This window comes from Sinohyriopsis cumingii, chromosome 5 (genome assembly GCF_028554795.1).
Source record: "Sinohyriopsis cumingii isolate HCF-2022 chromosome 5, ASM2855479v2, whole genome shotgun sequence".
Lineage (NCBI taxonomy): Eukaryota > Metazoa > Mollusca > Bivalvia > Unionida > Unionidae > Sinohyriopsis > Sinohyriopsis cumingii.
Window position 1 is genome coordinate 15,369,582 of NC_142965.1, and position 24,249 is coordinate 15,393,830.

The window sequence follows — 24,249 nt, forward strand, 5'->3', positions numbered from 1 at the left end:
AATCAGCTGCCATTAAAAATTTATTCTGATTTTATTTTATGAGACTCAATATACGATCAATACATTATAGCTAGAAATAGGTACAAAATTACACCTCTGTTGGTAGACAAGGACTTGAGCATGTATATATTAGAAGGAAATTGAATGACAGTTCGGTATCTAGAGTGACTGGCATTTTATGATTGATTGAACGAGTGACAGTTGCATATATTATATTATAAACCATATCATACAGTTAACGAGAGGATAATTTACGTGGTATTAACACGTAATGAAAAGCATAAAATGTTAACTGGGTAGACACACATTTGAGTATACGTTTGTGTAGGGTTAACTGATGAAGATTCAGTTATGACTAATTTGAACTACTGATACCGAAAAATACAGAGGGGTGCCAATAAAGCTGTATAGAGTAAGGATTACGCGAATCAGATGATTCTGGATAAACGAGATGGTGTAAATATTTTAAATCTGCGCATAGTTTGATAAAGCACAGAAGGCACTCAGCCGATTTGTAAACGCTTCTCAAAATTCGATATATACAACTCCAGGTATCAAAATCAAGTAATTACATTCGTTTATTAATAGCTTGAATTAGTGCTGAGAAAGTCTGTTTTAGTTTAAAGTTATGCTTGTGACTTTGTCAGTATGTATTAATAATGTGATTTAAGAAATATATCATGTACCTCTTATATCAAATACAATGGCCACATAATGGAATCATGCACATCTATAGAAATAGACTTTTTAAGACACAGAACCACATAAAGCTATCAACATTTTGTCATCCATTTTGCTATGTGTCCTTCCCTAACAAAGGCCATGACACGTATAGTCTGGTGATCACGGTACGTGTCCTTCCCTAACAAAGACAATGCGATGTATAGCCTCGTCATCTCGGTGCGTGTCCTTCCCTAACGAAGACCAGAAGACGTATAGCCTCCTCATCTTGGTACGTGTCCTTCCCTAACAAAGGCCATGAGACGTATTGCCTCAGTATTGGAAAAGTGGAACTCTTCGATTAAGATACGTTCGTCTAATCGACACAAAAGTTTTCCGTCAATTAACTGTTCTTTAAATTTTCTGATATATTCATGAAGATGTAACTTCCACAACCAATGGGCAATATCATCGACAGTCAAATTAGCTACTGCTATGCCATTGTGAGGATCGTTTCTTGCAGGCATTTGTGACCTTTTCTTATCATCGCTGTTATTATACCCAATTGGCTTTACTGCTGCCGATCTTACAGCTTTAGGAAAATGTGAACGAGTTTCTAAATGTTTACTCCTTCCTGTCATAACATGAGCCTGAGCAAAGTTTCTAGAATGCTGAGGTGACATGCCAGATCTATGAGGTTTGTGATCTGAAACGGAATTATGGACTTCCTTTGGAATTTCAGGCAGAGGGCGATTTTTTATATTTGTGACGGTACCTCTTCCAAATGTTGATTCAGTCCTGTATGATTTTGGTGGTTGTGTCAATGCAGGTGGTGATGCGGTTTGGGGGATAGGTGAAAGGTTTTTTAAATGGCTGCCAACAACAGTTGTGTTTCTGGGATTTGAATCAGGCATCGATGACCAGCCAGAATCTTCCCGTTCGGTTTCGGAATCCAAGTTATGGTCCGGAGGAATTTCAGAAATTGGGCGATTTTGAATATGGGTGTTTCTTTCTATTGCATAGGTCGCCTCCTTTTTGACAAATTGGTTTCTTTTTGGAACGAGTGGTGCAGGTGCGTTTGAGAGCATATCTTTACCATCGCCTGACAGAGAAAGGCTTATGTTGAAAGCATCTGCTAATGTTTTGATTGCCATAGGTTCCATAACGTGATAATTGATCTCAGGACCAACGTTAGCCGATCTGTAGACATTAACAACTGCAAGGAAGAAAATTACAGTCATGAGCTTTTCCACATGCATAATTATTTTCGGCTATTCAAATAATTTAGAATTTTATTTTATTATGTATATCTATATTATGTTTCATTTTTGATGTTGGTATTGATTGTGAGGGTCATTTAGCTGACATCATATTAAAAAGCTAATTTTGTCCATTGTGTGTTTTTACTTTGTTTGAATTGATATAATTTCGTTTGAGTAAAGATGTTTCTGTGGCCTTTTGATCTTAGAAGGTGCAGAGCTAATCTATACCTGTGTTTATTCTAAAGTGCTTTAGACTTTATTCAGTGTATTGTAATTTCTCATACATCATCTAATGACAATGGAAGAAATGCAGCCTTGCACATAATTTCCATGGACACACACCCATACTGCCCACACCCCTACAGGGATCGGACAACTAATTAATTTCCCATAAAACTTTATGTTAATATATTTAAAACTAAATATAATTGGTGAATTAGATTGGAATACAAACCACAGATGGTTGCATTCATTAGAGATAGAGATTTTCAACATAGAAAACGTGTTTTGAAGCATACCTTTTAGCATTGGGGTACCAAACATGAGCAATTCCTGGCCTGCACCTAATTACGTATCTCCGCATCAAGAATCGTATGATGTTTTATCGGTAGGATATTAAATACATGATATCAATACACGTAAATACTTTATTCTTAACCACAGTACATAGCCAATGGGTGCATCTCAAAATATTTCGTTCTCTTTAAATAATTAGTTGTACGATACCTAAAGGCGCATACGAGAAATCCTATGTAAAATGTCCATAGTTTTACATAGGGGAACACTATAACAGTAATTTAAAATTATTACTATCCAACACCAACTTTTGTATTACTGTCCAACACCCTCTTTTTGAATACTATCGAACATTACCTTTGATTACTATCCAATATGCCGCAATATACTATCAACATGCCATGTGTAGTGATCAATACTTAAAACCACACATACTGTCACATAGTGGGGGATAATATGTAAGGGAAAGGGAATATAATATACACACAAGCATTGCAAGAGTATAAGTGTTTATAGACACACTATATCCATAAACGTGAGAGAGATTTTTTTTTTTTTTTTAAAATAGTGTTTGTTTGGCTGTGAACATAGATAGACATAAACTTAGACATACAAAGATAAAGAACAGATTGTTGGCAATGTTTTAAACTGTATATCTATCGAGAGAATTGGGTGGATCTGACAAGGGCCGATGGGGTTTGTCCTGGTTCATGGATGTGTATCTATATCTAAGACACCTACATTACCGGGCTGGGATCGACAACAAATATACACCTAGTCTAAGTATTCGGTATATCTGCGAACACAGAGATTTTTCCTGAAATCAAGCTCATTTTCCTTCTGGCTGGTGATGTTGCTGTTGCTTTTGGCTCACTGGTGGTGACAGCGGTAGACACTATTTTTCTTCCCTCTGCCGAAATTTCTCTTGGACCTTCATCCAATTTTGGTTGAGGTGTTGTAAGCTTCACTCCCTTCTCTCTTGCAACTTTTTCCTCTTCTCGCAAGCTCATGATATTCAAGTGTCTGAGGGTACGGTAGAGTTGTAACTCCACCCGCTCGAGGAAGTGTTGCATTCTATCCGTGAATTACATAGCTGTGATAAGGTTTCCAATTTTTCAGTGCTTGCTGGCTAGCTATTCGTCTTTGTGAATAGGTAAACAATGAATGGATAGGCTGGCGAAAGCACCGCTTGGTATACTGACGTGAAGGAAAACAGTCTTCCGATTCGGTAGAACACAATACAGTCAAGCGAAATCAAGCGGTCCTAAAAGAAAATATTCTATCTGCACATGTTTTACATAATACAAGGCAATGTTTGTATATATACACTGTACCAGCAACACACTATCTCACTGGGGTTTAAAGGGTTTTAAACTTTAGTTGTCAAAGACATACACAAACAGAGAAACACATATATTGGCAATAACTGCCGGAACATTTGCAATCCTTTTCCGAACCGGTCCTAGATTATGTATAGAAATGCGTTGGCCTGTTTACCCATTCTCAGGAAAACCGGACAAGATGTAGACAAGTGTTGAAAACTACCTCATTTCATGCATGCTGTTTGATCCAGAGTACCCCATGTACTTAAAGGCATCGTGGGTCATTGTCAGAATGACAGATACAGCTAAATGACATGACAAATCTGAATGTAGAGGCAAGGATACCTAAAGCGTGTCTTAGTCTTAAGACGGGCTGTGGGACGAAGTTTGCGGATAACTGTGACGAGGTGTGGTATTTGTTGGCCATTTCTGTTTAACAACACTAAAACTTCCTTTCAGGGCAATCCAAATCTCTTCGCAAAGAGATACTACCCAATACATTACCAAATATCAATGTATTTTATATTTGTATACCTATGCCTATTAACAACCAAATTAAAATTGAAAATCCCTCTCTTATATTTGTGGGTATAGTATATCTGTAAAGACCCCTAGTCTCCCTTGCTAGTGTATGATAATGTGTACATAGATTATGCCCTTTCTTCTACAACATAAACATTCTTATGTGATAGGATGTTGGTGTGTATGCAGTTATGAACATCTAAGTATCGCTCACTTAGCACGGCATGCAGATAGGATATTACGGGCAATATATATTAATCACAGATGGGTGCTGGATAGTAAACTCTAAATATTGGATAGTAGATGCATAATGATAAATTCCTATTTTATCTTAATGTGTAAACCTATGGACATTTTGAATAACGGATTTCGTCAGTGACCCTATTGTTTCGTTAGGACTCCAAAGTGCCTCATATTACTACTCACGACTGAGTCATTGAGAAAGTAAATAATTATTGGCCTCGAGAGGGAATAAACATTTTGTGGAAGGTACTGCTTTTCATTTCCATTTGCTGATAATGATTCTTCCATCTGTAAGGTTGTATTTAATGTTAGATGTATACGGATATATGAATAAAAAAGTATCACCAAATTATGAGCACAAGAAATATGGCTGATTCTTTCATTTACGCAACATCGTTGAGCCTATAATAATAGTAAATTTTTCTTAGGATAGAGTTAATCTTATTAGTCTCAAATTTAATAAAATCTTACGGACTAATTTGTGCTAATTTTTTGAGTGAATAAGTCATATATACATCTGTAAAACAATACTAAAATCATAAAGAAAACAAAAACAATTAATGACCTTTTAATTCCTATAGTTCCAAGTTTCCCTCTGCCATTGGATATATTGGCAGGTTACGTTTCAAATATCGCTATTTGTGCTATCACATGTTTATTCTTTCTTATGATCTTCACACGGTGCACGAATACCCCAGTCATGTTAGCAAACAATAACTGACCAATGGTCAAAGTATTTTCACCGAGAGGTTTTGGTGATTAAAATCATACAAATAAATCCCTCGTTTCTGGCAACTTCAAGAAATCACGATCGTAAAGGATACACATAGTCGTTTCTAGTTAATGATATCATAACCGAATTACGTTGTTGATTATGACACTAAAGAAGCATGTTTAAATAGGCTAGCATTTATTTACTTCGAAACAGAGAAATGTCTCAGATGAATTAATTCGTCTCCTTGGATTTACGATAATCCATGAGAACAAATTTAATAACTGAGAAAAAAAGAACATGTGGGTCATTTTCAACAGTGCAAACTAGCTGCATTCAGTTTTGTTATAATAGACGTTTCAAATAGCCACTTTCATAGACTGCCGCCATTTTCCACCTATAGTTACCTCGTTCGTAATTCATAAATTCGGTATGCATTTTTATATATAATATAATATATAGAAAGAAATCTCAGCAAGCAAATAGATAGAGAGGCAAATGGGCTATTACCTCTTGTTTTGTTTCTGGCGATTATTGTTTCCACTGAAAGGCCTTTCTTGAGGTTGTGACAATATTTTATGAAGTCTGTTTGAGACATTCCATGTATTCCCGTCAACGGGGCCAGTCTCATTTCTGACAGATAAAGTGGAATCTCAACCTGCTTTGGTTCAACTTTGCCTGAAAGTGAAGACAGACTTTCTAATGCGATGAAAAATATTTTCATTTTCAGAATCTGAAGTATGTTGACAGAGGTTTTCTGTCTTTGACACTCACTTTTTATTTCGATGTAAATTTTCAAAGACAAATAGTCTTAAGCGGCGTATGTATGGGCGGACAACCCAGACGAATGACACTCTGATTGGAAGCAGCAGAATTTACGTGCGTCTCTAATCAATATATTTAAATCTTTGTTGACCCCAATAATGTCATACATTTTGACCGACATTTGCAGCTATCCTAAATTTATTACGATTGCTTTATCTGAATTGTGACTCACAGGTTGTGTCATTTTATTTAGAATCAGGCGTTATGCTGCTACGGTTTCGTGGTAGGCTGTGTAAATTCGTTTAGAAATACCCAATCTAACTGACAACACACGGAAAGTGGTAACCCAGTCTATATAGTGCCTTACTAAAATCCAAGAATGCAATGAAAAGAATGGCGGTTGTGTCGGCGTGAACACATTTTACAGGTATAATTGTGACTGAGATTGGTCTTAAAGTTCCATTCATTTTATGCCAACGCTTCTAGCTGTTACTTACATCTTTGAGATAAGGTTCTTAATACATGTATCTATATACTTCCTGTTCAAAGAAAATCATTGTCCTCACCCAGTTGGATCCAATCAAGTTTATTTCTAGATACAAAAATTGCTGGGAAATTTTGTTTTCGTCTTTTTGTTTACACCTTAAATAGAAAACGGGACGGTGAATCTGTGTATAACAATGTGATCGATTTACCATAGTTGACAAAATATCCCCGCATAGATACCAGATGATGGACCGACAAAAGTTTCATGAATCTATGGTCAGTCGATGACGTCTTCAGTCCGGTGAGCTTCACCATTATGGGTGGCTTGTGCTTCTCGAGAACTTCACGCAACTGCATTTGTTTGCCCACTGAAACGAAACGATAATATCAAATAGGAGAAACCTAGATCCGCCGACCTATTCTGATATGTTTATATTGTTCAAATCAAAAAGTAAATATTTTCATGCAGGCTATTTCTTTTTGCAAGGTTTCTTTGGTTGAGATTTTAGTTTTTTGCTTTCCATTTCTGAAATGAAGTTTTATTATTTTATTACCACATGATACAAATTTAAAATGTAAATTTATTAATGTTTATTGACCAGTTAATAAATTTATGACTTTACATCTTGCATATCTGTGAAAAATGATTACACTTGTATGCTTTAAGATTTCAGTCCACAAGATTCAAAATCTGGTAAATACTATTATATATTTATGCATAATATTTTTCATACCAAGCCTCACTTTCAAGGAATGGGTTACAACTCTACAACCGTTGTCCATACCTACACACTAATCTTAGCATATCACATGTTTCCTCTTTTCTTTCGTTGTCTTGATCGCTATCTTGACTAGTGCACCAGTCGCTGTCTTGATCGCTTTTTTGATCGCTATTTTGACTGGTGCACCAGTCGCTGTCTTGATCGCTTTCTTGATCGCTATTTTGACTGGTGCACCAGTCGCTGTCTTGATCGCTTTCTTGATCGCTATTTTGACTGGTGCACCAGTCGCTGTCTTGATCGCTTTCTTGATCGCTAATTTGACTGGTGCACCAGTCGCTGTCTTGATCGCTATCTTGACTGGTGCACCAGAATGTGCACCATATTATCAACAAATGCGAAATAGCCGTATTGTTAAATTGTAGTATAAAGTCTACAGCAGACATTTTGAATCTCTGTTTGATCACGCATCCTGTAAACATGGTTAAACATTCTTTCTCATCCGTGACATCATCTCAGGCTCTACGACACGTCACATTTCGTGAGAGAGAGAGAGAGAGAGAGAGAGAGAGAGTTTATTTAGTTCCAACATGACGTCTTACAAAAAGTCTTCTACACAAATTTTGTAGAGATCTTAGAATTTTGGGGCAATGTTATGAAATATTAATACATGAAACTGTGTCGGAAAGCATGACACCGGGGATAAAATCAGCCAAAATGTTACAAATTTACCTTGAGCAAAGTGTCTGTTCACGAGGGTAACCAGCATGTCCTCATGTAACGGAATACTCAGGGTTCTGTTGGACGTTTGCTCGCCCGGTCCTTGGACGGTCCCGTACACGTGGGGGATCGCTGTTTGCGATGTGATGAGAAGTACCTGAAATCATTATTTCAGTAATCAACGGTTATTTGAGTTAGAACACCATTCTATTAAAAAAGACGCTATGCAGATTCCATACCCAGTCACGAAGTGTTGCCTCCCTTGGATGTTATGCCCGATGATGAGCACGTTTAAGAACGCTTGTGTGCCAGTTAAGACGACATGCTATTTAACAGGCATGCGTTTTCCAAATAGCATATCTACCACTAACTTTCTGTTGGGTTATCGGCAGTGGAGAACATAAGACATACGCAGTGATATAATTCAACGAAGCCGTAATCATAGCTGGCCTAGCAACATGGGAATGTGCGACAGCTCGTTATTAGCTTCGCGTGGGTCGGTGGTTCTTTCCTGGGCTCTTCCTCCAACAAATATACTATACGCAACGTATGACCTATCACGTGCTGAAAAATGGCATTAAGATGTACAAAACTAGATCAAAACCAACCTTTATAGCATGTATCAGTAAATTAGTCAACTTCAAAGGCTATTTCTCACAACGAAATAAAATCGTGATATTTGAAACAAATATTAACTCAAATTCATGTTTTGGGATTATAAATACAATCGATTTGATATTTTATTCTGTATTTCGGCAAATACTCTTTGGCTTCGCGAGTGATATTCAGACATCATCGTTTCTACTTTTATTCGGTTATTCCCTTGAGATATCACACATATTTTTTGTAGGTTTCAGCTCATAATTAAATATTTAAATAATGTATCACGGGAGAATCTGCACCCCATTCAGCATGGAACATGTAGCTGATTTATTCTGATGCCAATAGTAATAATAATATTTAATGTAAACTTAATTATTCATATGTTTTGTTGAATCAGTAATACTCTCATATAATACACAAATTCATTCAAGTCAACTTTTAAAACCATTAATTCCTGTTTATAATGACTGTGTAACATTTTTGTTTGGTGTCACTAGGTACCAGCGCGACTCAAGCAGAGTTAGTGAATCTCTTTATCTATGGTTTTACGTGGAACCAACGAGACCATTGGAGAGTTGATGAATCTCTTGATCTCTGATTTTACGTGGAAGGAGTCAAGGCGACTCGTGTAGAGTGGGTTAATTATTTGATCTCTGATTTCACATGGAACCAACACGACCCATATATGATTGGTGAATCTACTGATATCTGATTACACTGGAATCAATGTGACTCTAGGAGAATTGGTGAATCCCCTGATCTCTGATTTGATTCAGAAAGGACTCCACACATCTTTCATCAGCCGATAAGAGACACCCACATGCACCATAGATAGCTACAAATCCAGTCGATTAGAGACATCCATATGCATCCTAGATACCTAAAAATCCAGTCGATTAGAGACATCCATATGCACCCTAGATACCTAAAAATCCAGTCGATTAGAGACATCCATACGCATCCTAGATACCTAAAAATCCATTCAATTAGACACGTCCATACGCACCCTAGATACCTAAAAATCCAGTCGATTAGACACATCCTTATGCACATGGGATACTAACAAATCCAGCACCATCAAGGGGGAAATGACTAGCTTTCAAGCAAGACTACTGTCACCTCTGACGGTAATCTTTCACAGAGATGTTATACATGTGTGGCAAACATGCGTGTTCTGAGCACAGCACAATGCACAATTCCTGCATACAACCAGTTTCAGGACACAGCTAATGTGAGCGAAAACGCTAATTCTCATTTAGGAGTCGATGTTATATAGATTGTCTTCAACCACTTATGTACTACCATAGCTTGAACATAAACGAACGTTGAGGCTTAATTTAATACATTTCTTGTGCATTAAGTTTAATGAATAAATACAATCAAGGTGCTTCAGGAATCATCTACCTAGAGAACGAAAGTACCCCATGAAGTGAATTTCTGAAGTCTGTCTCAAAAGGGTACAGTAGGCATGTCCTCCAATGTCTGCTCATGGTGAACTAATACCCCAATAGTATGACTAGTATACCAGTTGAATTCATACTTAAAATAATTCCTTTCTACTAATGGTTAAGGCGTTTGAAGACTTTCAGTGGATTTTGACGCCAAAGTAGAGGACAATCAAGAGCGTTACAGCGGTTAGCCGGGGATTGGCGATACCAAGAACACGTCATAGCACATAATGCGGAACCGGAAAACCACTTGCAGTCCGACATGGATGCGTCTATCATCATTGTTTCCTCTTTTCTTTCGTCGTCTTTCTTGTAGACTGTAACACAGTCGGGGTGTAGTCTAAGAAACGAACAGCCACATGACTTAGCAACGAGATAGCTCAGACGAAAACAACAAAGTGGTATCTCAAATATTTTCAGCAGGTCGATGAATTTCAATTTCAGAATTAGGACTGGTAGAAGGCCATGAAATTTTTGTCGGTCACTGGGAAATTTTCTGTATCGCTTAATGTGTAAACCTCTCTCTCTCTCTCTCTCTCTCTCTCTCCAGTTATCTTAATGCAAAATTGGCAAGCGAGAACCTACGTAAAGGTAGTCTGATAGCATCAATGCATGACAATACTGCTTTTGGCGGGAACGCATCGCGAGACAGTAGAACCATCGGTTTAATTCGTTTCCGTCCATGGTAAACAACAACTGCCAGTCAGAACTCAATATAATCAAATGGACAATAATTCAAAGGAGAAGCCTCAAGTAAAAGTGGCTATTAAATAATCGGCAAGGTCCTTAAATGGTAAATGTGAGAAAAGTCTGCGATGTCTTCTTTTGCTGTGCTGTACGTTATGTACAGTCTCTTTTACGGTGAAGTACTTTAGGAATAGTTGAAAACGTCAACGTTGACAAGAAAAATTAGCACATAATCGGCTCGAGAAAGAGATTACCTTTCTTTCTTTTTTTATCACCTGTCTATAACTAATTTTAAACGGAAATATAAACCAGCTTACCCAGGTATTTTTGTCTCGTGCGCATCTGCTGTAATTATATCTATTTCACGTAGATTCCACAATGTGCTCTTGATGGCTCATATGTTGGAGAGATGTTTCTTTCAACCAAATATATCAGTGATATATTTCTGAGCTTATAATATAATTCTGGCTTGAATACTCGTATAAATTATGTGTAAATATACATAGAAATATTGAGAAGTGATTTTGTAGCTTATATAAAGTCTGACCGAAGAGCATTCCATCGGAAACAGCGATTAATGAAGCCTTTAGGTGGCGCTCTACAGTTTCGTATTTTGCGTTTAGAATTTTAAAGAAAAATAATTTTCCTGGGTTTCTTCACTGGTTATACTGGGTATTTAAAAATGACATTGTATATCTTAAGTATTTTTCAAAGAAGGTTTAATTCCCGTTATTTTGGTGCATGATTGATGTGTGTAATTTGGGTTGTAGAGTATACAGATTGGCGTTACTCCAGATGTGCACCTTTCAAAAAAGTACAAGGTCCACGTGGTCATTTTTAGAAGTAAATTATAAAAAAGCCAATAACTTTTTTTTACATTTTATATAGTTCGTAGTTCATTCATTGCACTTTCAGAAGCTGGTATTGTCTAGTCTGGCGAAATTCATTTTCCCTATTTTAATAGCTGCTAAAGGTAGTGTACTTTAGTGCAGGCTGTTTTTTGAGCACAAGGGAGCAGTCATTTTAGTTAGCAGTGTGCTTAGATCATATACAATTTCCACAAGTACAATATGCAAAGAAATGTCAGCCACATTACATCAAAGCAACCAACATAGATATACAAAAACATTTACTCCACTGTGAATGTTTCAAATGCAAACAACTTCACCTTATATACGTCACTCTCTCAAAAGTACATAATAACTGGTGAGTGCCCCCTTAATCCATACTCTCGCACGGCAGAGATCTTACGGAGTAACGCGAGAGTTCTAGTTCAACGACTATAGTATAGTGAGTGTTGTTTGTGTGATTGTAAAAACCGGGTACCGGGAAGAAACCACGTGTGACCTTTCAAGTTTTAAAGACGATGAGCGATTCGAACCAGTATCGCAAAGGTGTTAAACGAACTAATTACAGCAGCGCTCTACATAATCTAGTCCCTATATGATATATTTGGTCAGAAAAACGGTTTCTGCGTTAGTTTCTTGAATGAATAAGTAATGCATAATCAGCATTTTCTTAATACTGTAAAATGATTCTCAGTGTGCAATTAAAGTCGCTCGTCAGAATCAGGATAGTGGGTGTAACTTGTGATAATCAACCAAAAATCTTCTTTCCTTTTTTTTTCCCGCAATATACAAATATACCATCACAACGTGTCGGTTGGATCCATACCGAGCCCTAAAATATACGTGACAAAGTTTGTTCTTCGTGAATGTCATACAAAACACACCCTCTTTCATAATCCCCATTTATGTGTGTATAGCAAAATTATGCATTAAGAAATATGTTACTTCGGTATGTTTTACATATTGCTAGCCAGTCCGTTTGAGAATACAATGAAAAGGAAAATTTGCTTTCTCCGAGGGAAAAATGAAAAAAAAATTTCATTATTTTCACACACTCGATGATATACATCGGTTACTCACTCGATGCAAGCAAATACCCTCTATATATAGTTGTCTAATGATAGGCTTTTCCCTATCTAACTCTCAGTGCATGACGTATGGTTAATATTATGACGTCATAAACGAGAATGATTTTTGCATGTATCCAATTAGAGCAAATGTCAAGCAGGTACATAACAAAGGTACTGGCGTTTGCTCACTTGTTTGGTACAGACTATACCTGAATTTCGTATAATTTTGACGTTGTTTCCTTTTCTTACAACGTTTTACGAAATAGTTTCTAATCCAAGAAACCACTTCAACATCTCTTGTAATTAATTATTCATGAGAATAATCTGATTTTTAATTTAACGTAAGGTCTGTTGTCGTAATTAATTAATTAATTAATTAATTAGCCGCTATTGGAAGATAACCAGCCAATATTTAGGAAGTCGGTCAGTTCAGTTAAAATGTTCAATAACCTAAAAGAACAAATAGTCATGCAAACATTATACCATGTTTGTAATGTACATAAAATGACTTTCAAGTTATGTCAAGCATCATTGACAGTGTTTCACAGATAATTTAGTAAACGTCGTCTTTTAATAACAGTGCAGAATAAAACGTGACTACGTGTGAAGTACATGCATATTCAATATGTATTACTGGCACGTTTTCAACACGATCACTGTTGATTATCGATCTGATAAGGATTGTTGAGCATTTTAGTTTCACACATGTATTATTTCGTTTTAGGAAGGGGATCCATAGATATTGACCCATACGATATAAAAGTGCGTGCATTGTTAGATTGCCTGGTCATGACTAACTGTATTCTCATTAAATGGGTTACACCTGTTATCACGAACCTCATTTACTCATACCAATATACCCGCTTTCTTCAGCTATCTTTTTCACATCAGTTGCTCCTTCCCTAAAATACGAATGATCTATTCTGATTTCTCTTTAGAAACGGGTCATATGTAGGCCTGTTTTGCTTAACGAGAACTAGAAGACATCTCTAACGATCAGATGACAAGACTTGACTGTGTTTTGAGATGCTTGACCAAAATCTTCTCTTAAAGTCATAGCAAATATCGATCTATTTTCTGTTTTGTCTAGATTGTACGGTTAAAATCTGATCACCAATTTAAATTATTTACCATATTTGAAGTCGGAAATATTAAGATCACATGATCTTTATTGGGAGTGTGTGAAGAAATAATTGGCGCAGACTTAATTAACGGTGGAGAAAGGAAGCAGAAGAACAGCCCTCTTAATACCATACTGTCTTACCATTATAGGAAAGATGTTATTATGTTGTCCGAGATGAGAGGGATTGAAATTAAATATAATACCCCCTTTCCTTAAACCTTTAATCATTTAACCGTATCTAGGTTTAAAGTTAAATTAGACATAACGCAGAAAGGAGGATGGTTTTAAACGCTTGCATTTTTAACATTTCCAAAAGGCTTATTTTGCGACGGCATTTTCTGCCATTTTATTTGTTGTCTATTTTCTTGATTATTGTTTCTCTTTAAATATCCCACACCGATTTAACACCAGAAATTTCTTGGCTAAAGTAAAGTTACTTTTGCCCTATAAACATTAGGCCTTCCTGACGAACTTCATTCAATTTGCATAGGTATCATTTTTGGTATTTATAATGGCCAGGTCACCCCCCTCCCACTTACAGAACTCTTATCAAACCAAATCTCTGAGACAAGATTTTTTTTCTCTCCTTACGATTTACATTTTTGTGGGGTTTGTGGGGTGGGATGGTGGGGTTTGTGGGGTTGGTTGGTTGGGTTTGTGGGGTGGGATGGTGGGGTTATATTGGGAGAGGAGTGTTGATAGCTGTGAACTATGTTTGGCCCCTAGAGAACACACATAACCTAATCAAAGTTCAATGCTACACAATGTACAGTACTTAAAAGTATCACATCAAACTGCTTACATAATGATAATAGATGTCAAGGAATGATTGTAATTTCATATCATGACGTTCATATGATATGCCATATAAAAACGTACTCATGTATGTGTGGTTTGGATTTTTAACGTAGCTTTAAAAACATTTCAGTCATATGGCAAGAAGTCTGCAGTGTGACAATTTATGGTGATGTCTAGCAGTGGGGCATCACGCCGCAGACATGTAGCATGATGCCCCACCCAGCCACATTATCCTGACACCAGGCCGACCAGTTCTAACACTAACCTCTTAATGCTGAGCGCCAAGCGAGGCAGCTGTTTAGTACCATTTTTGTAAGTCTTTGGTATGACTCGGCCGGGGATCGAACCCGCGACCTCCCGCATCCGAGGCATACGCTCTAACCACTAGGCCACCGGAGCGGTTAAAACGCACTCATAACACAGTTAATGACATTAGGTATATGAGTTTTCTTTCTCTCATATGTCCATCCATATTGAAATGTTAATAGTTTGTTGATTTTTGTATCAAATATATATCAAAGTAATATATTAAATATTTTGGCTATAAAATTTCAGCAAAACCATACAATATATGGCGAAGTAAAATGTGTTAGAATTAATTGAAAAAATAAACATCAGAATTTACAAACGCTTAGTTATTTTGTTAAATATTGTGAAAAAGTGGTTTCTTGGCATACATTCCATCTTACATTACGTGGTCATATTTTTCGACATTTTATTTAGTAATCAGAACCAACCAAGCGAGCGTGCTTTAGACTAATTCAGGCTGATTTTTCGAGTACATGGGAACATCAGTTTTGGTTATCTATGCGCTTAGATCATGTACAATTTCTACAACTACAAAATCTAAAGCAATTACAGTCACTGTACATGAAAATAACACACAGGTAACATTCTCACCACTGTGCATATTGCCAATGCAAACAACTTCACCTTACACATGCGGCTCTCTCAGACGTACGTAATATCTGTAGAGCGCCACCACAACCGAGTAAGCGTGAGCAACTATGTCCGCAGAGGCACTTGACATGCAAAAGGAAAATGAGTAAAATTGTATGTAAGAAATCTGTAGCATCAAGTTCATCCCATATTATAAAAAGCAGTCTTTATTCATGGTGTTGTATTGTGATATGTACAGGGCGTATACAACTCATTTTAGTAGCCGATACTAGATGTATAACACAAGGAAAAATTCTCCAGTAGGCTCCTATAATTTAAAAAAAATTCTCCTCTTCGGCGGTGGGCCCTCCCCGTGGGCACCTGGAATTTTGTCTTGGTTGTTCTACCCTGTCCGCGGGTGATGTATAAAACCGGCCTGACCTTGACTTTCAGTTCATTATGCAAACCGTATAATGCTATAATTAGTATAAAAAAGAATGACTTTTTTAGGGTAAGATTACACTAAGTTTGAAATATAGTTTCATTAAATGGATACCTTTCTATTAATTGCTCCTCTTGTCGTGAATTGTTCCATTTACAAACTTATCCTAACCCAGATCGGAATTTAATATGCACATAAATATTGTCCTTATCTGAAAACATAGACAGACACACACGCAGACACATGTACAGTATAATTTTTAATGTCTTCATGAATTTTCCTAACTTTTCTAGAAAAGTATTTTTTTTAAAAAAAACAAAACAAAAAAACCTAACTGATTTCAACAATAAGATGGAATGATGGTATCCACAGTCTATGGAATTCATAGTATTCAAATGATGGTATCGACACAGTCTATGGAATTCACGGTATTCAAATGATGGTATCGACACAGTCTATGGAATTCATGGCATTTAAAACAGAACGATGTTATCGACACAGTCTATGGAATTTAAAGTGTTCAAATGATGGTATCGACACAGTCTATGGAATTCATAGTATTCAACTGATGGTATCGACACAGTCTATGGAGTTCATGGCATTTAAAACAGAACGATGTTATAGACACAGTCTGTGGCATTCATAGTGTTCAAATGATGGTATCGACACAGTCTATGGAATTCATGGTATTCAAATGATGGTATCGACACAGTCTATGGAATTCATAGTATTCAAATGATGGTATCGACACAGTCTATGGAGTTCATGGTATTTAAAATAGAAGGATAGAATGAGCAGGTGAAAGCTCATTAATAAAATTGTATTGTTATTTTAAGAATTAACTGATTTTCCACGAGAAAGAGATTTTATAATTGAATGCAGTGCATTATACATTTTATTTGTTCGCTCCAGCTGCAGGAACTACTTCACTGACTATTAAATGGAAGCGTCTGCTTTAAGTGAAAGAGTATAATGTTATACATATATGTTCTAAAGTTTCTGACTTGTTTATTTATTCTTGTTTATATACCCAAATTGTGATTCATTCAATCTTCCTTTGACGTCGACTTGAATGTTTAAAAATGGCGTCTCCTCAATTGAATCAATTAAATTTGTTTGATGTGTAATTACGCTTAAAAATACACATCGATACTTGCTTGTTTCGTAGTATTAGCCGTTGCTGTCATTGAAATTAGTAGATTATTCCTATGGAAATATCAATTGTTAAATGTATATATACGTCTGACTTGGTTATTTTTTTGTTATTAGGCACAAAAGACACATCAGAACATAAACAGTAAACAGATGACATCTTAAGACATCAGTTAGTTAAATGTTATATGCTTATGACAACCAAAACGCTGGAGCATAACATTTGACAAAAAAATGTTATATACTTATGACAGCCAAAACGTTGGAGCATAAAACTTGACAAGAAAATGTTATATACTTATTACAGCCAAAACGCTGGAGCATAACATTTGACAAGAAAATGTTATATACTTATGACATCCAAAAAGCTGGAGCATAAAACTTGACAAGAAAATGTTATATACTTATGACAGCCAAACGCTGGAGCATAACATTTGACAAGAAAATATTTTATATACTTATGACAGCCAAAACGCTGGAACATTGACAAAAAAATATGTTATATACTTATGACAGCCAAAACGCTGGAGCATAACATTTGACAAGAAAATATGTTTGTTCCGAGTGAAACAGAGATATAAATAATATCATGGGCGAATAACTCAAGTATTTTACTCATGGCTTTGCCAAAAGTGAAAATATTGAGTTTTCCTCCTATCGACGAAATACATCCATTATACACTTGGAACAAGCAAATTATCGTTTCTTTTTTCAGCATTGGCCTGCATCTGATTTTAGTGTACGCTGTATCGGGCCAATACAACCAGACTTGAACCAATATACTCACTGATAACATATCATATAGTCAATACAAACCAGACTTGGACCAATAGACTCACTGATAACATTTTATACAGCCAATACAAACCAGACTTGGACCAATAGACTCACTGATAACATTTCATACAGCCAATATAAACCAGCCTTGGACCAATAGACTCACTGATAACATTTCATACAGCCAATACAAACCAGACTTGGACCAATAGACTCACAGATAACATATCATACAGCCAATGCAACCAGGCTTGAACCAATAGACTCATTGATAAACTATAATAAAGCCAAGACAACCAGACTTGAACCAATATGACTCACTATAGTACAGCCAATACGACCAGACTTGGACCAATGGTCTCACTGATAAACTGTCATACAACCAATACGACCAGACTTGAACCAATATGATTCACTGATAACCTATAGTACAACCAATACGACCAGACTTGGACCAATAGTCAACACAACCAGACTTGAACCAATAGACTCACTTATAGCCTATATTACAGCCAATACAACCAGACTTCAACCCATAGAAATCACTGATAAACTGTCATACAGCCAATACGACCAGACTCGAACCAACAGACTCAATGATAAACTATCATACAGCCAATTCAACCAACTATCATACAGCCAGTTCAACCAGACCTGAACCAACAGACTCACTGATAACATATCATACAGACAATACGAAAATATTTCTTTTAATAGTATAAAGAGAATATTTTCTTTTCCTACCGGATATTAGCTAGAAATGGTATTAGAAATGGTATTAGTGACATAGAAAGTAATGTAAAGGATATATAAAATTAGTTATTCTTGTAAAATAAGTATTTCTGTTATAATATGCAGATGGGCTGATAGCTGTAATTGACAGTGCACGCGGTCCACGTGGATTTATTTATACAAGGATTGGAATCTTACAGTCAGCACTGATAAGACAAGGATTGTTACCTTTTCGGTGCGCAAAATATTTATAAGTTTCAATTTTAGTTGCTTATTTACTAAAATAAAAATAGTATATATATATATATATATATATATATATATATATATATATATATATATATATATATATATATATATATATATATATATATATATATCAGCATACAGTTTAGAAGAAATGGATCATTTGCTTGTATTTAAAGCATATCTTTTAAAGTGTATGTCAATAGGTAATGTTTTGCTCATTTATGTAAATTGATTAAATTTTTATTGTTGTTCTAAATTATAATACTAAAATAGTTTAACAAAAGTCTATTCAATCCTGACTGTTGAAATGTCATAGACAACTTCAAAAGAATAATGATCATTATTGAATTTTACAATGGTCGTCAGGAAGTCAGAAATATCATAACAAATAACATGGAAGTAGGAATTTGATTTCAGCACACGGTACTTTCATTGTGATATCACAACTGGCGACAGTCAATCCGGTTTGTACTGGATAACAACTTTAGGTTGATGTCCTCCAAAATATCCACGCAATTTAACATTGATTTTACAGTATGTACTTCTTAGAGAGTTTAAACAAACACTTTCATAAAGAATATATTGCATGAGAATCCAAATAAAGTGAATCATTGCCATTTAAAGGTATTTGTCTCAAATCTAAAGAATGACATTCGATACTGAATGCCATTTAAAGTTGTGTGTCTCATTCTAAAGAATGACACTCGTTACAGAATGCCATTGAAAGGTATGTGAACAAATTTTAAACAATGACACTCGTTACTGAATGCCATTGAAAGGTACGTGTCCCAAATTTTAAACAATGACACTCGTTACTGAATGCCATTTAAAGATATGTGTCCCAAATTGTAAAGAATGACACTCGTTACTGAATGCCATTTAAAGGTATTTGTCTCAAATTGTAAAGAATGACACTCGTTACTGAATGCCATTTAAAGGTATTTGTCTCGCATTCTAAACAATGACACTAATTACTGATTGCCATTTAAAGGTATGTGACTCAAATTCTAAAGAATGACAATCGTTACTGAATGTCATTTAAAAGTATGTGTCTCAAATTCTAAAGAATGACACTCGCTTCTGAATGCCATTTGAATATATGTCTCAAATTCTAAAGAATGACACTCGTTACTGAATGCCGTTTAAAGGAATGTCTCAAATTCTAAAGAATGACATTCGTTACTGAATGCTATTTAAAGGTAATATGTCTTAAATACTAAAGAATGATACTCGTTACTGAATACCATTTAAAGGTATGTGTCTCAAATTTTAAACAATGACACTCGTTACTGAAGGCGTCTGTTCTGAACTTCTACGTGACTTTTACTTTAACAAGCTACATAAGCTCTGCTGTGAGTACCGGAAAATATCAACTCTTTCTCTACCAATTGGTGTTCCAGTACAACTATTTAACCCAATGATAAAGCCTGTATTGATCTATGGATGTGAAATATGTGGAAATGACAGGTAATTGAAAAGTAAGTATAAAATCTGCTAGTTGACACACTTAATGATTTCTTTTTATCTTTTTGATATATATATTCACTCAACCATTATGGTTACTTTTTCTGTTCCAACAAAAAGTAGACTTATTAAAATACAATATTTTCCAAAAATACTTTCAAATATGTGTTGATTTTTTAAGATTTTGCCATAAAAGTAGTTTGAGGGAAAAAAAATGTAATTAACAGAGCGTTGATGGCTTTATCTGACCTACGTATGTCTAACACTTTTTTTTCTAATCGAACTTTGTGCACAAGTTCATGAACCAAAAGTAAACGGTCCTGTTAATTAACTTATTTATTTGCTAAATTATTGATTAATTTTTTTACATTTCATACGTGTGTTTATATATTGTTATGTGTTCAGTTTTATGCCTACATATCCGAGTTTTTCACAAAAACAGATAACAACACGTGAACGAAAGTGAAAGTTCGAAATATATGACTTATCCTAGGTAACGTGATTGATTTGGGAAAACTGCAATGAAACAATCCCCTTTTGCTGACAGTTTGATACAATGAGTTACAAACTCAATATTTGGAACTGTTATATAAATACACGATGAAGTTAAACATCGTTGACTCGAGATAAAAAGAAAAACACGAACTACTCAAACTAAAATGTATATTGTTTTGTTTTTTTTTAAATTTCTAATGTAGCTTTAACAATTTTAGTCATATCGCTTGGATGTTAGCAGTGTGGCAGTTCATAGTGATGTCTAGTATTGGGGGATCATGCCTCAATAATGTAGCATCATGTCCCCCGTCCAGTGTCATTATCTTGACACCAGGCCGACCAGTCCAAACAAGAAGCTCTTAATGCTGAGCGCCATGCGAGGCAGCTGCTAGTACTATATTTGTAAGTCTTTGGTATGACTCAGCGGGGGTTTGAACCCGCGACTTCACGCATCCGAGGAAGGCGATCTACCCACATAGGCCACCAGAGCTCTCTATATATTAAAAATGCCTATGATAAAAAGAAATGAACTTTAGGGTTCCCAAATAAGCAAACATTGTTTAACAGTGATGGGCTATCTACTCGAATATTTGATATTTAAAGAAAATAAAGAAAATGGGGAATATATCTCCCATAAAATCGATTGATGGTATTACGGTAATGACGGAATGTCACGTAATACGGCAAGCAAAACTTGAATGAAAACTTCTATAGTTTGACAACAATGTGCTAATGTTTACGAAAACGAGGCAATTTATATTAACAATAATGGTTATCTGTATTTACAATGAACACTGTAAATGTGCATGTTTTCATGTAATGTGTGGAATTTAATTAATAGATGCCTAGCTACCATGTTCTAATCTATACGCAAACTATACTACTATCAAGCGTGGTTTGATCAGCAATAATTCTGGCTAGCTTTGAAACATTTTGACACTGGGCAGCAATGCAGGGCTATATATGCCATATACCTAGCATATTACACATCAATATTTAGATTGTAAAATATATAAATAAAAATATAGAAACACAGAATGCACAGATAAGCTGTTTTTACAGTTATGTCAGAATTAAAGTGACCTGATATATGAATTCATAAAGTTTTAGTTATTGTGTTTTACAATCTTGCATGTTATACCAGGAAATTATATACAACATGTGCGCAAGTCAAACAGGACAAAAGCGAACAGTAACTACCATTAAAAGTCTTGTAGACTACTACTATGCAGTTGGTACAGAACTTAAATTGAAAGAGAAGAAACAAGTAACATTGACATTAACTCACCTGTTCCCTGTCAAAAGTGTCTTCTAAAATGTCCCCGTGCCATCCCTGTGTTACGATGGCAAGAATCGGAAAACTCTTCGAATATCTTCTGTAAAAATCTAGTGTGCTACCGTCTTCGTTTTGATTATAGACAAATTCCATGTCTAGAAATGCTTCCAAGACAACATGTAATACTAGTAATAGGAAGTTTGATCGATTCGAAGCTTAATGGCGTCACTTATCGTAGCTGCTATCGGAAATTTTATATCGGCAGTGTACATCTACTTTGATTGCAACAGATACGTTGTACTGTGTATATATTACACAAAACTATTCGTGCAATACGAATGTTATAAATAATCTCGCAGTTGTCTGAAGTATCCACTTGATGGATACCATAAGAAATGACTGTTAACCAAAAAATGCTTCCTCAAAGAAAATTACAAGCGCTACCTCTTGCAAGTTATGCTAGACATATGAGACACGTTTAGACAAAGTTAATATATAACGCGTACTGGTAGGAGCGATACAAGGTGCAAGTTGCCCTTCAGGAACCAAAAAAAAAAAAACGTGTTTGACTGAAAGATTTGTGTGTGCGAGTGTGTGTGTGTGTGTGTGTGTGTGTGTGTGTGATTTGGATTTTTAACGTAGCTTTAACAATATTTCATAATATCGCTACGATGTTTGCAGTGTGGCAGTTACTGCGATGTTCAGCACTGGGGCATCATGAGCAGAAATGTAGCATCATGTCCCACCCCGTCTCATTATCTTGACACCAGGCCGACCAGGCCTAACACTAACCTCTTAATCCTGAGCGCCAAGCGAGGCAGCTGTTAGTACCATTTTTATGTCTTGGCCGGGGTTCGAACCCACAACCTCCCGCATTCGAGGCTGACGATCTAACCACTTAGGTAACCGGATAGGTTCTGTAAATAAGTAAACGACTAACTAACAGTTTGAAAAACAGACTTTGTTTTAGAATTTAGTAGCAACACTATAAGAACAGAATGAAATAATAATATATATGAATACTGGCATTCTGACTTATAATTATGGAATTGGTTCATATGCTAGAAACGCCTACATACTAATCATCCTAAGAAATATCACTATATCTGGAAATAACACTGTTTCAACACGCCCGCTAACACGCTCGTCAGAAGTCACAGATATCATACCCTCCACCTACGGGCTCTCCGATTTTTCTAGCCGATGAAAGTGATGCAGCAGTGCGCATCTTTTCAAATATAACTCTTTCTTCCTGACAGCTAAACGAGTTTAAATGCTCTACATACGCAAAGAAAATGTTATTGCCAAGAGATTTTCCCCAAATATCACACTGTCGTTGTAGTAGCAATCACGCGCGATGATGGTATTTTGGCTACTCTCTTAGTATGTACGTGACTGATTATTGTTGTCATTAGGTGCCCCTACGACTCCTTTTCCACGGATTAAAAGTGTTGCCAATGTTCCGTTCCGTTACTCCCATATAATCGCTGTTTACCTATAGAGAAGAGAAATTGGGAAAATTTGCCTAGATATGAAATATTGTGCACGCTTTGCATGCAAAACTTAAGAATTTCATAATCTCCTTGAATGTTGCTGTTTCAGATGACAGAGAGCGCAGCTACTACCCAGGCACTTCTATACGAGACAAAATGTACCAAAGTTTCTGATAAACTTGGTGTTTTAAAAAATCTGTCTAAAATGATTGGTTTTATATTATCAAAACGTCTATAATTTCAAATCATCTTTACTTAATGTGCATATTGTTCTTTCCTTTTTAAGGAAGATTGTTGTTGTTGTGGGGTTTAACGCCATTTGTCAGCACACGATAGGCTATACATGGCGGCCAGTATTAATGGTGGAGGAAGAACCCGGGAAAACTACGGAAAGAACCAACGACCCACGAGAAGCTACTGGCAAGCTGTCTCACATACCCACATTGGCTGAATCCGGGACTGGAACCGGCGCAGACAGAGGTGAGATGGCAGTGATCCGTAACGGAGAGCGCTTTAGATCACTTGGCCACTTTAAGGAAGAGAAAAGCCCATAGGTTCATCATTGTAAAGAAATGAGTTTGCTAGAGATTTAGTTGTGTTGTGTATATAGCAATTTATAACCTGTCTCACGAAATATATCAGTATCTCATTTGTTTTATTAGTTTCAACATGATCTTATTCCATTAAAGTAGTGACTGTAATAATGATGTCAATCTGAGTTACACTGCATTACTGTGAGAGAAAAAATAATATCATCCATGGCCAATGTACATGCATAAAAAGTGA

General features: G+C 36.0%; 1 protein-coding gene across 1 annotated transcript; it reads right to left on the reverse strand.

Moving 5' to 3' along the window:
• Positions 1–12: 12 nt before the first annotated feature.
• On the reverse strand, positions 13–22,372 carry LOC149798690 (uncharacterized). The gene is made up of 5 exons (XM_089956966.1): positions 21,983–22,372; positions 7,940–8,084; positions 6,698–6,856; positions 5,748–5,915; positions 13–1,876 (listed from the first exon to the last, which is right to left on the reverse strand). Exons 1-5 carry the CDS (start codon positions 22,121–22,123, stop codon positions 945–947), a joined length of 1,545 nt encoding a protein of 514 aa, XP_089813092.1. The 5' UTR covers positions 22,124–22,372; the 3' UTR covers positions 13–944.
• Positions 22,373–24,249: the final 1,877 nt, after the last annotated feature.